The sequence below is a fragment of the Nyctereutes procyonoides genome, unplaced genomic scaffold, assembly GCF_905146905.1.
Source record: "Nyctereutes procyonoides isolate TBG_1078 unplaced genomic scaffold, NYPRO_anot_genome, whole genome shotgun sequence".
NCBI lineage: Eukaryota > Metazoa > Chordata > Mammalia > Carnivora > Canidae > Nyctereutes > Nyctereutes procyonoides.
The window spans coordinates 8,741,639-8,755,579 of NW_026575132.1; the positions used below are offsets into that span (position 1 = coordinate 8,741,639).

A 13,941-nucleotide genomic window follows, 5' to 3' on the forward strand; every position below is an offset into this window, starting at 1 on the left:
AAAAACAAGAACAAAAAGAGGAGGTAGTTATACCTCAGGTAGACTTTAAGAAAATGTGATTTCCTTTCTCAAACTTACGAAGACAAAATCAGTGACCACCTTCAATGGTCTCCTGAGCAACCACCTCCCAGGGGCTCCTTTCTGAACTTTCTAGGGGGGCTCAAACACCAAAGGGTCTCTCCCCAAGACAGATTTTAGCTAATAAACACAACAAAGTAAGTGAAAAGCATTTCAGTAATTCTGCATCCTCTTCAAGACTAAAAATGTGTACACTGTGTGACAGGTCCACCTCATTTTTCTTAATGATGTTTTTATTATTCTTTCACTCAATTAAAACAGAAATGGATATTGCATCTTCTGACTGTATAATTGTTATTGTAATCTGTTTTCGATCACTGCTTGGGAAATAGGTCCAAAACAACATAAACTCTCCACTGCCTCAGAAGGCAAGTCATTTTCTTTTACTACGACACTTAAAGAGACATTTATCATGCTGCTCTGTTAGCATCTTTGGATTATGATAAAAGAAAGTTCTTGTTCTGTTAACCAAAAAAATAGAATGTTTTGAAAACACTGCCATTTAAAGAGTTTTGATATGAATGCTTTTTCCTAATAAGCGATCAATTTTGCCTTTCCTTATGCATATAAAGAATTGGAACAAATGCAATAAAAAAATATGCAATCTTAATATAGGGAATAATCAGGAAATTGGAAAATCAATCATATTCAGTCATAAAAGAACTGATACACTTGCCTTCCAGCCAAATACAAAAGCAAGTAAAAAAAATTGTTTTAAAGAAAGAAAAAGATATCTCTGCTTAACATGATGAAATTAAAATTGTTTCTACAAAAAATGCAAATCATCTCTGTCAGATCTTAGTGGTTTGGAAAACATTTGCTCTCACTGGAGTCTCTATTAATTTTTTTTTTTTTTTCCGTATCGGTCCAACACTTCAACAAATAAAGTCACTGAGCAGCATGCCGGGCACATTTCAGTAACTGTGCAACCATCAGTGGGCACCAAATAGTCACTGTTTATAAGTAGTAGCTTGCATTATTTCCTCTGAACTTTTTAATCTCTGTTGTCATGTTAAATGCTATCATTTCATGACCCACTGTGCTAAGACAGAACTCCATTCCAATGATAAGACAACTAGTTAAGAGAAGATCCAAATTTGCCTTAGATTGTGAGCAACTAAAAGGGAAATCTACTTCTTCCCAGAGTTTTACTGTCCTCATGTGTCATAACCACAAATCTACATTACGGCTGCCATAATTGGCTGATAACTTTAGTGCAAGGTTCAGATTCCTGAAATTTCTATTAATGCTCTTTTCTTCATTTTAAGCATTTGCCAAACTAATAACTATAATATTCACTAAGTTTATTTTTAAGTTTTAAAGATACACACACATCAGTGAAAAATGGAGAAAATACATCCCATAAACCCTACTGCCATAATTACATACTTAAGGCACATTTACTCCATTTCAGGTCATTTTTACCTAGTTTTTAAAAAATCTGTAATAAGTAAAACTTTTCAAATGAGAGGAAAAAGACACAAGTTGTAGAAGACCATTTCTGGTGTAGTCTTTTCACTTCATTATACTGATTTTGCCATAATTTTTAAATCACTTGCTATTAAACACGAAAACAATTCTGCTAATTGAAACCAAAAAAATTATATAGAAAGAGTTCTGTGCTTTTGGAGACTCCAGCATGGAACATTTTTACATAAACACTGTGTAGCATGAGGTGCTTGCAGAGCTCGTTTCATGTAAAAGAAGAAAATAAATGTTTGGCTGATCACTGACAATAAGGGAACCGATGTGACTTCAGAAAATGGAAAAGAAGACACTATAGAAGCTACATTTGTGCTTTTTTTGGAAATCTGTAAGTACTCAACTGGCTTTTGTTTTAACTCATACCTCAATTCCACTCAGGGCCGTCTACTTGGACTTTGAAATATCTATCACATTACCCGTAAGTAGTAGGATGATGAATCCTTTGTATATAAAAATCCATTTTTAACACATAGACATTTTCAAACCTCTATTGCACTTTAAAATAAAAGGAATTCACAACTCTCTTTACTGGCACCCTAAATTAATGCTAGAGAGCAGTGGTGATTGGAAGTGAGAAAGGCCCCATATAATCAAAGTCAGCAGAGGGAAATCACTCATTTTAAAATCACTATAAAGAAAAGAATGGAAACTAAAAGGCAAACTCTTCATTTTTCGAGCTAAGCATAAAGGTCTTCTACTTGAAACCCTTTCTTCCTTTCTTATTTTTCTTTCTTTCTTTCTTTCTTTCTTTCTTTCTTTCTTTCTTTCTTTTCTTCTTTCTTTCTAAATAATGAGTTAAAATGTATGGGTTAGATCCAATATTTCACTGCTGTTCTTATTCTTGGGGAGTTGGGGGGGGGGACGTGCTGCCAAAGCTTCTGAAAAGAGAGTTTGGGCTGCTAATTTTCCGTTCACAAAATCTAAATTCCCCTTATGCATCTCACACAACTCATGAAATAATATGAAACAGTATTATATCACTGCAAATTGAGACATTTTTATCAAAATAAAGAGTGATGATGCCAACATTTCATTTGTCATTTCCCACTTGTCACTTTTCACTGACAAACTGTTACACATACAACTTTTGTCAAATGCTCCATCTTTAAATATGTTCCAAAATGCCATTGTACCTCAGCATTCATATAAGGAAGATAGCAGAAAGTACTGTTACTACACATTAGTTACATAAGTTTTTTTTTAAAGCCTATTTATTAGATAAAAGAATATAAAGAATTTTTTGTTAATTCACATGCTATGTAGGATAAAGTTTGGCTTCCTGAAATAAGACAAATATGAACATATTTTACACACCTAATGTGAGATTATTAGTTACAAGAAACTTTTTTAATGGTGAAAAATTGGGTCACTTTATCTCAACAGAAACCTAAACACTCTAAAAAGACCTAAAAAATAATACAATTTGGAATTTATCTAGCCCTGTTAATGCCTTTTTAATGTTGCATATAAAGTCCCTACACTGAATTCTCTTTTTAAAAAAGGAAAAATAAAGAAGAACCACCAAAACTGACTGCCTACCAAATATACCTTGCCAGATATACTAAACAATTACCCTGTCTTGCCTGGAATAAAGCTGATTTCCATATTTTTAAAATAATTCAGATTAAAATAATTCAAATTCGTATTCCTAAATCTCTAATAAATGACGGTAAGTCTGTTTACATATACATAAATATAATAATATATATACAAGATATCTAAGATGTACAGACTGATTCTACTGTCACAACCCCCTGGGAATGGATTATATTGCTTATTTTCTACAGGGGTTAAAAAACAGATGCCTTAGGGGACATCTATGTAGTTCCAACACACATACACACACATTTCATTGCAGATGATCTTGAATATATAATGGTCAGTGGGTTTCTGTTGATGGAACACAAGGCTTCCAAAATTACTTGAAACATCAAATTATGCTCAGGACTTTGAGGGGCGGATACCCTATGTTCTGTTTAATGTGTATGTTCCATTGCATATATTTTTTTAACCAAGTATGTCTTTATTTTAATAACAGGCCAAGGACTAAAAACACTTTAGAGAAGGGCTATTTTTCTACCTCAGCAAAACTACAGAGGACATGCTAGATTGTTGGATGACCCCAAAGCCTAAGTTCATTCTATTTAAAAAGATCTTAGACCCTTAAAAAAAAAAAAAAAAAAAAGTAGATGTAAGAGGGAAATACGATCTTTTGTCTTTTGAAATAATAACATGGGGCCTCCCTACAAGCATAATGGTGCTCATCCTTAGCTAAAATGAATATAATGAGTTTGTCATTTTACCCAGGTTGACAACATGTTTCTAAATTTCCAAGTATTTTATACATTTTTAATGTGTCAATATCTATACTCTTTCATATCCGCACTCCTTTCAAAAAGTAAAATGTCTCCCTACAACTGCTAATATGGTGACTGCACCTGACCTGAACTGCATTTCTTTTCATCTAAAGGGAAATGTTCCACATGTAGACAATTAAACTAACTGTTGTTGTAGACAATGTTCAGCACTAAATGAGGCCCTGCCCAACAATCGTGATCACATTTGCTTCCCTATTTGAATACATCAGTGTGTATTGCATAATGATTTTTTTCCCCTTGTAACAAGACAGTTATGTTCTTTAAAGGGCTGACTATTAGCAAGAATAATAGGCCTACTTTGGGTCAACTAGTTTATAAGATAACAGGCATTTCCTCAACAAAATTAAACCATTATTTTAAAAACAAATTCTTTTCAAAGAAAAAAAAGCAAATTTCTTTCAAAAACAGCAAATATCCCTGAAAGATACTCCCAGTGTTCAAACATTTTACCCTAAAATCTAGAACATTTAACAAAAAAAAAAAAAAATTATCAAAATTCATAGGAAAATGAAAAAATATCAAAAAGATTTCTGATGTTTAATGCCTCCTATCAGCAAATACACCATCTGGTATACTCAAGCGCTGTTCATTCAGTTTAAATAAAGCTGTCTGAAAGTTCTTCTTTAAGCCAAACATTTAAAAATGAAAATGCCTGTGTTAACAATGAATGAAGCACAATAATTTATTGCTATTAAAGCACAACTGGCCAGCGCCTTTCAGCAGTCCAGGAGGAAAAGAACGCCTTGCTTCCTCTGGAAACTTGATTGGCATCACTTTCATTTTATGCTGTACGTTTCGTGGCTGAAGCATTACACACAGCAGAGCATTTTAGGTACTTATGTTAATGGTGGTAAAAAGGATCATCTGATTCTTATTTTCGTCATCCCTAATAATCTTTTCTTTGTCGAAATCTTCAAATAGATCTGTAAGTTTTAATCAACAATTTCACAAATATAAATTTCCCCACCATTAATCATCCTTTTTCAAAATCCTTATGGAGTGAATTACTAGCTGAGAGGGGACGCCAATTCTAGTAAGTGAATGTTACCCAGCAGGGATATAAAGCTGTCAACACCACGGTGCTCTTGCTTGCTCTAAACTCTCTCCCAGCCTTCATATGTTTTTTAAAGAGATATTAGCCTTTTTTTTTTTTCCTGGGGACCTTCTATAAAAGCTGACTGTCATACACATCGGAGCACTTATTTTAATATATACATGCTTTAAAACACAGTGCTTAAATAAGAACAAAAACATCCTAGAAAGTGTTGGAAAGACAAAGCAAAACTGATCTACTTTCTAATAGTCTTCTAAAGCTAACCACATTGTAAACAACACACTAACTTTTAAGTCCCCTATTAAAACACAACCTTGAAGACTGTGATAGTGTATCTACCCCCTCAACTAGTTAAATCTAGACACTAATATAATTTCTTTTTTTAAACAAACACGTTCTCATCAAAAAAACATACCAAACTCTGTCTCTCTCTGAAAATGTGGAATCATGGCAACAGAATTTACTATTGCAACCAATGCATTCAGAAACATTTATTCACCTCACTGTTTATCAAAAGTAGTCAGATAACTGCCATGTTATTGGGCAACCAATTAACTTAATGATCTCCCCTATTTTTAGGGGGAAAGCTTTTAAGAAAGATCACTAAAGATTAGTGAACACTAAAGATTAACAAACACATCCTCCCAAATTTTGAGCTCTATTTTTAAAACATAAATTATTATAACCATCTTTACAACACTGACAAGACTGTAATATACCTGAAAATGGCAATAAATGATAGAGCTATAAATATTTTGTAGTTGTCTGTACTTATTATATTACTTCATAAAGGAAATTTAAACAAAGGAAGGCAGGGTGATAGAAATATAATCTAATTTATATTTACTCTATGTTCCAAAATGAGTATTTCAATTACGAAGAACTACTAACTAGAAATGTATTTTAAGCATTTTTTAAAATTTAAAAAGTGTATTTTTTTAAAAGGCTTTGCTTTTCTCCAATCTATGCACATGATTAAGTCACAAAGAAATGAAATTATTATCATCTCAATGTACATTAGGAAAGTATATAAACTTACACCCCAAAACCAATATTAACATTCAATGAGAAACTTCACACTGTCAAAATTTTATGTTCTAAGTTGTTGTATTTTAAAGCTTTCTAAATTAAAATCTTTCCAAATAATCTGTTATGCTGTATAGAACAAAATCTTTCTATAAAAAAATTTTTTAAACCCACCATATGCGGGTTTAAAACTCTTCTTTATCACTTTACTGTTAAGTATTATATGTAGTAATTAAGACAAACTAAAGCCATCTATTTTCAGTTTGAAAAACAACTAGTAAGACCTGTGATATTACTAAATTAAAGCTCAGGGAAAAAATGACTAAAGCAGCTCATTGAAACAAATCTATTACTCCTCCTGAAGACTTAATTTTTTCCTTATATCAAATTTATAATAACTGGTCAAATCTAAATTATAGTCTCAGAAAATAAGAAATGCAACCACCGTTTTACACTAAAGGTATCCCCGGTCAACGAAATTAATATGCTGTAGAAATAAAAACCACACTTGTTTTAAGGAATCACAACTGTTAACAATTACGTTCTAAAATGTTTAGGGACTTCTTTCAATTTAGTGAATTTTAGTAGGTCTTCAGAAAGAAACCAGAATTTCAAGTCCAAGTTTTTTCTATGTGCATAAGGCCACTTTGAGAACACATCTTCTCTAAGGATTTCCCAGTTTTTCAATCAAATAGCATCAGCACTTATATCATCTTACACTTGGTTTTGTCGTATTTGCTATATTTCCCTTTCTTATTTGCATACACTAAAAGATGTTATAAGAAGTCTGAAGTTATTGTTCTGGTCTAAGTTAACATATAAATAAATGCCACTTTTAAAAAGTGGCTTGCAGAGCTATCAAGTTTTCTTTTGCCTCATTAAAGTATATCTTTAAGTCCCTACAATAAAAGATATGTAAGCTGCAATGTATAGCCAAATAATTTTTTAAACCTTTAAACACTGTGAGAATGAGTGCTTCCCAGGGGAGATGATTAATATAAGGAACTAAGGCAAACCATCCTGAATGTCTACCATGAAGAAATAATAATAGCAAACCAAGTAAAAATAGAAACGTGTTATTTTATAAAATGTCTGTTTTAACTCTTTAAAAGGGCACAGACATTTAGACTTGAGTCTTTCCTTTGAAATACATACTATGGCTATTTGAGAACATGGGGTTGGAGCTTATCATTAAGTTTTGCCACGGTTTTGCACCATTTCAGGCAGGCTAATATAAAGAATTATGTCAAATAAGCTACTGCTGAAAATATGGAGAGGTGGGGGGAGGAGAAAAACCTCTGGAAGCAAAAAAGATTTAAACTAATGAATGATGGATCCCAAAGACACAAAAAAAGCTGCATGCCATGTTGAGTTGTGTTATTTTACATGTAGAAAACGACTAAGCCAGTGGCATAAGCCTCAAAACCTTTTAATAATGTTTTAACTTCTTATGTATCTTTACTTTGTAAAAACTCTCCCCCTAACCACTTTAAAAGAAAGTGGTTAAGTGATAAAAATCTACCAAAGCTTTTCTTTAAATAACATCAGCATCCTGGAAGAGGTAAACAGCATGCAGCCCTTAAGACCACTCTGCTGTTTTTACCTGTCGTGCCCCATCACCCACCGCCAAGTCACAAATGCACAGGATCTTAAACTTTACAGAAAACGGTGACCTTCAAGCCTCTGCGGGCCTGACACATTCGGCTCATGATTCTTTATCTCCCACTTGAAATGTGGCAGGATATTCCCGGTTTGTTACTAAATTCTCTCGAAGCACTGTCCTAACTACAAAGTAACACCAACACTCTTTGCTCCTGAGCATTAAAAAAAAAGAAAAAGAAAAAGAAAGAAAGAAAGAAAGAAACTAGTCCACCAAAGCGATCGCACCTTACAACTTCATCATCTCTGCAAAACTGATAACTCCGAGGCAAGGCAAAAAGAGTTAAATCGCTAAAAAGCTCTCTAGGAAAATCTAGAAACAGTTAGCTGGCTGTGACATAAACCTGCCAACACCTCAGCACACAGTGGCAAGGTGCCCAAAAAATGCCACCCTCTGGGTAAACCGCTTTCTTGTTTGCAACTCTGGAGGAGGCTCCCAGTTGCAGAGGCGAGGCGGCGGGGGCCTTATCTGGCCACCCGGAGGGGACTTCCTGTAACCCTACACCGCGGCGGCGCCCGGGCCACCTGGACCCCGCCACCCGGGCCCTTCCCGCCGGGCCGGGCCGGGCCGGGCCGGGCCGGGCCGCGCGCCTCCCCGCTGCGGGCTGTTACCTCCCACGGCCTTGGCCACGGCGCCGTTGGGCCTCCCGCGGGCTCCCATGGGGCTGCCGTTCTGCTCCAGCCGGGCCACCTTCACCGGGGGAGGCCCCTTGACGTCGGGGCTGCCGCTCCGCCGGTCGGGGCTGTCCCGCAGACACGGGCTCTCGCTCCGCCGCTCCATGCTGCTCCGACTCGGAGACAAAGTTCCCACCGGCAGGTCGCAATAAAACGCGCAGGGACCTAGGGAGGGGGCGGGGGGAGGGAGGGGGAGGGAGGGGGGAGGGAGGGAGGGAGGGAGGGAAGGGGGAGGGAGAAAAAAAGAGGGAAAACCGCTCACACACGTGATAGACGTTCAGGCCAGTGGCGGAGCGCGGCACCGCGCAGCCCCCCGGGCGTCCTCCCGCCGCCCGAGGCCCCGAGCCCCGCGGCCCGGCCGCTCTGCCGGAGGGAGCTCCGGGCGAGGCGCCCCGCTCCCGGGGGCGCGGCTGGCAGCGGCGGTCCTCGGGGGACACGGCCTCCCCGCACGCGAAGCAGTGAACTTCATCCAAAGGCCGCGTCCCCCGCCCGAGCAGGGGCTGGGGGATGGATGCACGCGGGTCCGCGAGAACCCCGATTAGCCACAGGATGCACGTGCGCTGAGTGGCGGGGCCGGCGCCAAAGGCCCGGCGCGGGGACCCCCTGAGCCCCCCGCTCTCCCCTCCCGCCCCCCTCCAGGGCCGGTCTGCGGACACAGACACGCATCGCACAACCGCAACCCCAGGTCCACATCGATGGGCACCCGGAGGTCCTCCTCCTCCTCACAGCCGCTCCAGGATAACCTGCATCCCCAGGGCGGGCGCGGGGGGGGGGGGGGAAGCTACCGTCGTTATTATTTTGGAACGTTCTTCTGTTCCTCCCATCCTTATTTGTAAAAGCTCTTCAGTGCAACACACAAAAGCAAAAAAAAAAAAAAAAAAAAAAAGCATTTAAATGGTTAGGTGAAGGAGCAGCCTTCATCAAGCCCAATTTAAAAATTCCTCCAAAAAGTTTTCCTCTGGGTGTCCTAAGGCTGACAAGCGCGCTCCAGGAACCCGCAGGGGGTCCTCGGCAAACCGCCCCCCCCCGGGGGTTTGGGGGGCGGCGGCGGCGGCGGAGGAGGAAACACCTGATGACACGGCGCTCACATTGTCACTGACATCCCCGAGAAGCAGGAACCGGCGCAGCCAAGTGCGCTGGGAACCCCGGCGGGCGCGCTCGCCCCGGAGAAGCCGCGCGTCCCGGAGGCAAGGTGGGGGTTGGCCGAGGGGCCGCGCGCGCCCACGGGAGGGCGGCGGGCGGAGGCTCCCCGCACCGCCCGGGCCGCGGGAGGGGCCTCGGCCGGCCGCGGGCTTCCCCGGCCCCCCGAGCCTGCGGTGGGAGTCCTCGCCCCGCGTACTTACTGCTCACGGTCTGTCTGTAACTTGGCTGGCTGAGGCTCTGTCCATGGAGCAAAAGTAGAGAATCCAGGGTGGAAAGTTTCTGGTGCTTTGCCTTGCAGCGCTCTCCTAGTCTTCTCTCCTCCTTCCCCTTGTCCTCTTTCCCAGGTCCTAACGTTTAAGGTCCTGGGTCAGGGTGTCTTCTAGTGCAGAGATGGTTGTTATGATGGTGATGATGATGATGATGATGATGATGATGGGAGGGGGGCAGGGGGAGGAGGAGGAGGAGAGGGAAAGGAGGATTCCTCCAAAGGGGCACCCGAGCGAGCGGGGGAGGAGACGGCGGAGGAGGGGAAAAGAGAAAAGGAGGCTGAAAAAGCCTTTTCACACCTTCGGGAAGGAGACCCGTTCTGGAGAGAAAGGGCTGAGGACGGGGAGGCGGCGGAGGCGGGCCGGGGCTGCCGCTCCGCAGGTCTGCTAGTGGGCAGGCAGGCGCGGCCGGAGCCTCCCCCTGGGCCGGTGTCACCGAGAGCCGAGGCGGCACGGGGACCCGGGACCGCGCGCGGGAGCAGGCGCGGCGGCCGCCCAAGCCGTCACCTCCAGCCTCTCCCCTCTCGGCCGCCGCCGCCAGCAGCCGGAGCCGGACTCCCCGACCAGCCGCGGAGAGAGATACACTGAGAGGGAGATGATTATTAGTTGCGTTGAGTCATCAGGCAAAGTGAGTCCTTTTGGGTTGTCCTCGGTTTCCGATTTCTCCCCCTCCCCCTTTCCGTCCCCAGATCTAGCGCCTTCAAAATAATAATTTGGGGTGGGGGTAGGGGAAGTCTCTGGGTTATTTCGGGATGGGGGTTGGGGGGGGAAGCTCTAAACCCGAGCCAGACTGGTCCACCGCAGTGGAGGAGGAGGGTGGGGGGCGGGGAGGAGGGCTGGGGAGGTTGCGGGGGGAGGGGGGCCCCGCCTGGCAGGAAATTAAACATCAATCAATCAATCGCTGTGAGCCCGGCGACCCAAACAGCGGCGGGGCTGCGGAGGAGGCAGAGGGGCTGGCGAGGGGCGGGTGGGAAGCAGGGAGGAGGGCGGAGGAGGAAGCGGGGAGTCGGCGGCAGCGCAGCCGCGGGGCGAGGACCGCGCGCGTGGGGCGGCGGAGGAGCGATGGCAGAGGAGCGAGTGCCGCGCGGGGCGGCGGCCGGGCCGGCGGGTGGGTGCGGGTGCGCCCGGGCGCCGCCGGGGCTCGGGTCCGCTCCTCCTCCTCGCGGCGGGTCCCGGGCGCGGCCGCCTCGCCCGGCCCGGAGGCGCACTGGTCCCGGCGCGGGGGCGGCGGCGGCGGCGGCGGCGGCGGCTGCACGGCGGGCGCGGCTGCCTGGTCTCCCCGGTCTCCCCGCGGAGGCGCAGCCCGACGCGCAGCAGGCGAGCGCGGCTGCCTCGGCTCCGGGTTCTGCTAACTGCGCCGAGTACTTTCGACTTTGGAGATAGGAGGGCTATCGCCTCCCCCACCCACCGCCTCCGCCCACCACCCACCGCCTCCGCCCCTCCGAGCAACTTTTCCCGGTGCCGGGAGCTCCCCCTCCGCGCGGAGCCGGCCGTCCGGGGCCCGCCGCGCCGCAGCCCGCGCAGGGAAGGCCGCCGCCCGCGGGTCCGGAACAATGGCCCGCGCGCCCCGGGGGGCAGGGGTGCCGCGGCGCGGACGGGCGAGCGGGCCGCGTGGGGGGCGGGGGCCTCCCCGGGCGGCGGCCCCGGAGCGCTCGCTGCGCCGCGGGCATCCCGAGCGGCTCCGCCCGGAGGCCGTGGCGCGGAGGCGGGGAGGGCGGCGGGGCTCGCCCGTCCTGCAGCTGCGGGTCTGGGACTCCCGGGACACCCCCCCCCCCGCCCCGCCCCGGCGGCTCAGGCGCTGGGCTCCGAGGACGCGCGGCGTGCGCGGGGACGGCCTGGTGCCCCCGTCCCGGGGGAGGCCGCGCGGGGGCGTCCACAGCAGGTCCCGCGAAGGTGCGACTGAGCCACAAACTTTTGCCGACTCCCGCGGCCGCCGCCGCCCGCAGCCCGACTCCAGCCGCGGTGCTCATTTAAGGTGGCGCGGGCACCAGCCGAGCAGGCCGAGCTGCGGCCGCGCTTTTGTCCCTGAGGTCCCCGCTAGGGCGCCGGACCTCCTTAAAGAAAAGCACGTGGGCAGGGGCCGCGGCCCCCACGAGGCGCCCGGGGCGCCGGCTCACACTCGCGGTCCTGACCTGTGGCGGGAAAATGAGGCCGCGTCCCCGCGCGCCTGGAGGCCGGCGAAGCCCCTCTGCTGGCGGCACCTCCAGTCCCCACCGCGCACCGGGTGTCTCTCCCCTAAACCCCCGCACCCGGAGGACTCCCCACCATCGCGCCGCCTGCGCCGCCGGTCCCCCTTAAGAAGTATTGGCTGTACGGCGGCGCCAGAGGGCCAAACTCCATTCGGTTTGGGGAAACGCGCTCCTAGGGTAATTCTGGAAAGCTTGGGCCGGTGTACCGACAGCGGGGAGCCGCGGCCGCCGAGGGCGCCCGGAGGTAGGCCGCCGGCCCCCTCGCCGCACCTACCCGGTGGCCGGCGTGCGCGCAGCCGTCCCCTCCAGAGCCCAGGCCTGGGAGGCGGAGGAGCCTCTGGAAGAGAAAGGGTCCCAGAAACTAAACCTGCCCCGGCCTAAGGCTCAGCGCCCCGCTCGCGGAGCAGCCCGCACCCAGGCGCCGCCCACCAAGGTCCTAGGGAGCCCCAGGCGCCCCGGGAGGCGGTCGGAGCCCAGCCGGGAAAGGAAGCCAGCTCGATAGAGAACCTTCGGGGAGCCACCCTGCGAGCTCTGGGCTGCACGTTCTCTTCCCTGTGCTTTTATCCCCCAAACCCCATCTCTCCCTCCAACCTGAACGGACGGGTTAGAGAAAATGCACAATTCGAAGGCGGTGAGAACAAAGTGGCTCGAGTAAACCAACTCGTGGGGGTAGCTAAAAGGTTTTTGGCTGCAAAGAACCAAACTGTAAGTTTGATCAACAAACTTTTTTTTTTAATCTGTACTTTCACGTCGGAATGGGAAGGGGGTTTTGCAAAAAAAGCAACTACCACTGTCAAAGTTTGAGCCCGTTTCCAAGATGGGGAGAGCCGCAATTCTTAACAAATATCTTAATCTTAAAAAAAAAAAAAAAGATAATAATGCTGTTTCTTTCCTTACCTTGGTGTTGAACTGCAGAATCCTCCTCCGGATCAGTGTCCAGGAACTTAGAAGAAATGGTGCTATTAGGACTTCAGTACTTCTGGAAAAAAAAAAAAATGCAAATGGTTTAGCCAGGATCTTTCCTGTCTGATTCGTCACTATTATTATATCTGATGATGCGAATGGTTGGAGCGATTCAATCTTAAGTCATTAATGAGCTATTTTATAAACACCACTGTCTGAAGATCTTCATTTACATTTTGCGAAGGATCACTTCGCTAACCTCACATGCTTGTGTCAACAGCATGATTATGGGACTGCAGTCACACTCTCATAAACAACACAGCGGTATTGTTAATGGGTTAATATTTTATAAAGTGTAAATATTTTATTATGTTTTGAAGGGAGCTATTGATTCTAAATTATTAAACCCCTGCGATGGGTGATTTAAATAAAGTATACAATTTAAGTACAATTAAATGTACTTTGTGGCCAGTTTGTGTTCAGATTCTGCACCCTTTTGAAAATTAATGGGTTTTCTCATTATTAGAGTTTCTTCTTTTCCGTTTTTGACAGTGAACAAAACTATCATTTGGGGCAAAAGAACTCAAAATAGGTAAAGGTGAACTGGGCATAAAGGAAAACATCGAAAGCTCTGAGTTATTACCAGAAATGTGTTTTGAATATTTGCAGATTTATGTTTACTTACACATTTTACAAATTTCTTTCGATTTTAAAAAGGGAGAATTCTAGGAAGTTTTGTGATACGTGCCCGGTGTGGGCTTTCTTTCTTTCTTTTTTTTTTTTTTTTAACCCCCCTTGAGTTTTGTCCCTAATAAAGGCCTTTTCTGTTTCAAATTACATAAGCTTTTTACTGCATGATTTTTGTATTGACCTTATTTCAACTGAAGTAAGCAATTATTTTCGGCATGCTTAATTTTGACAATAAGAAATTTCAAATAGCATTTTTATCTTTTGCTGAGATTTTCTACTTTTTAAAACCGTAAATAAATTCTGATTCAAAAGTTCTGTTTGGTTTCGTTTTATATTCCTCAAGTGGTTCATTTCCAAACATTTTTAAAACAAAATCACACTCAAGAAAAGAATTG

The 13,941-nt window shown here is 45.5% G+C and overlaps 2 protein-coding genes across 3 annotated transcripts in view; one reads left to right on the forward strand and one right to left on the reverse strand.

The window, feature by feature from the left end:
- Window positions 1-12,886, reverse strand: part of SATB2 (SATB homeobox 2) — a 185,837-nt gene extending 172,951 nt beyond the window's left edge. The window contains exons 1-3 of one of the 2 annotated variants that reach the window (XM_055345633.1): window positions 10,065-10,506; window positions 9,699-9,874; window positions 8,293-8,520 (exon numbers count right to left, since the gene is read on the reverse strand). In XM_055345633.1, coding sequence (XP_055201608.1) covers window positions 8,293-8,461 — 169 coding nt within the window. In that variant the 5' untranslated portion in view covers window positions 8,462-8,520; window positions 9,699-9,874; window positions 10,065-10,506. Of the gene's footprint in view, window positions 1-8,292; window positions 8,521-9,698; window positions 9,875-10,064; window positions 10,507-12,850 lie in introns of those variants that run through there. The other variant, XM_055345634.1, reaches the window with a different exon arrangement.
- LOC129522680 (translation initiation factor IF-2-like) lies at window positions 11,318-12,935 on the forward strand. The gene is made up of 2 exons (XM_055344974.1): window positions 11,318-12,658; window positions 12,869-12,935. The coding sequence occupies exon 1, from the start codon at window positions 11,318-11,320 to the stop codon at window positions 12,332-12,334; it is 1,017 nt and encodes a 338-aa protein (XP_055200949.1). The 3' UTR covers window positions 12,335-12,658; window positions 12,869-12,935.
- The last annotated feature ends 1,006 nt before the right edge of the window (window positions 12,936-13,941 follow it).

Excerpts from the sequence above, each read along its gene's own strand:
- LOC129522680 (XM_055344974.1), top strand. The coding sequence starts at position 11,318 with ATGGCCCGCGCGCCCCGGGGGGCAGGGGTGCCGCGGCGCGGACGGGCG.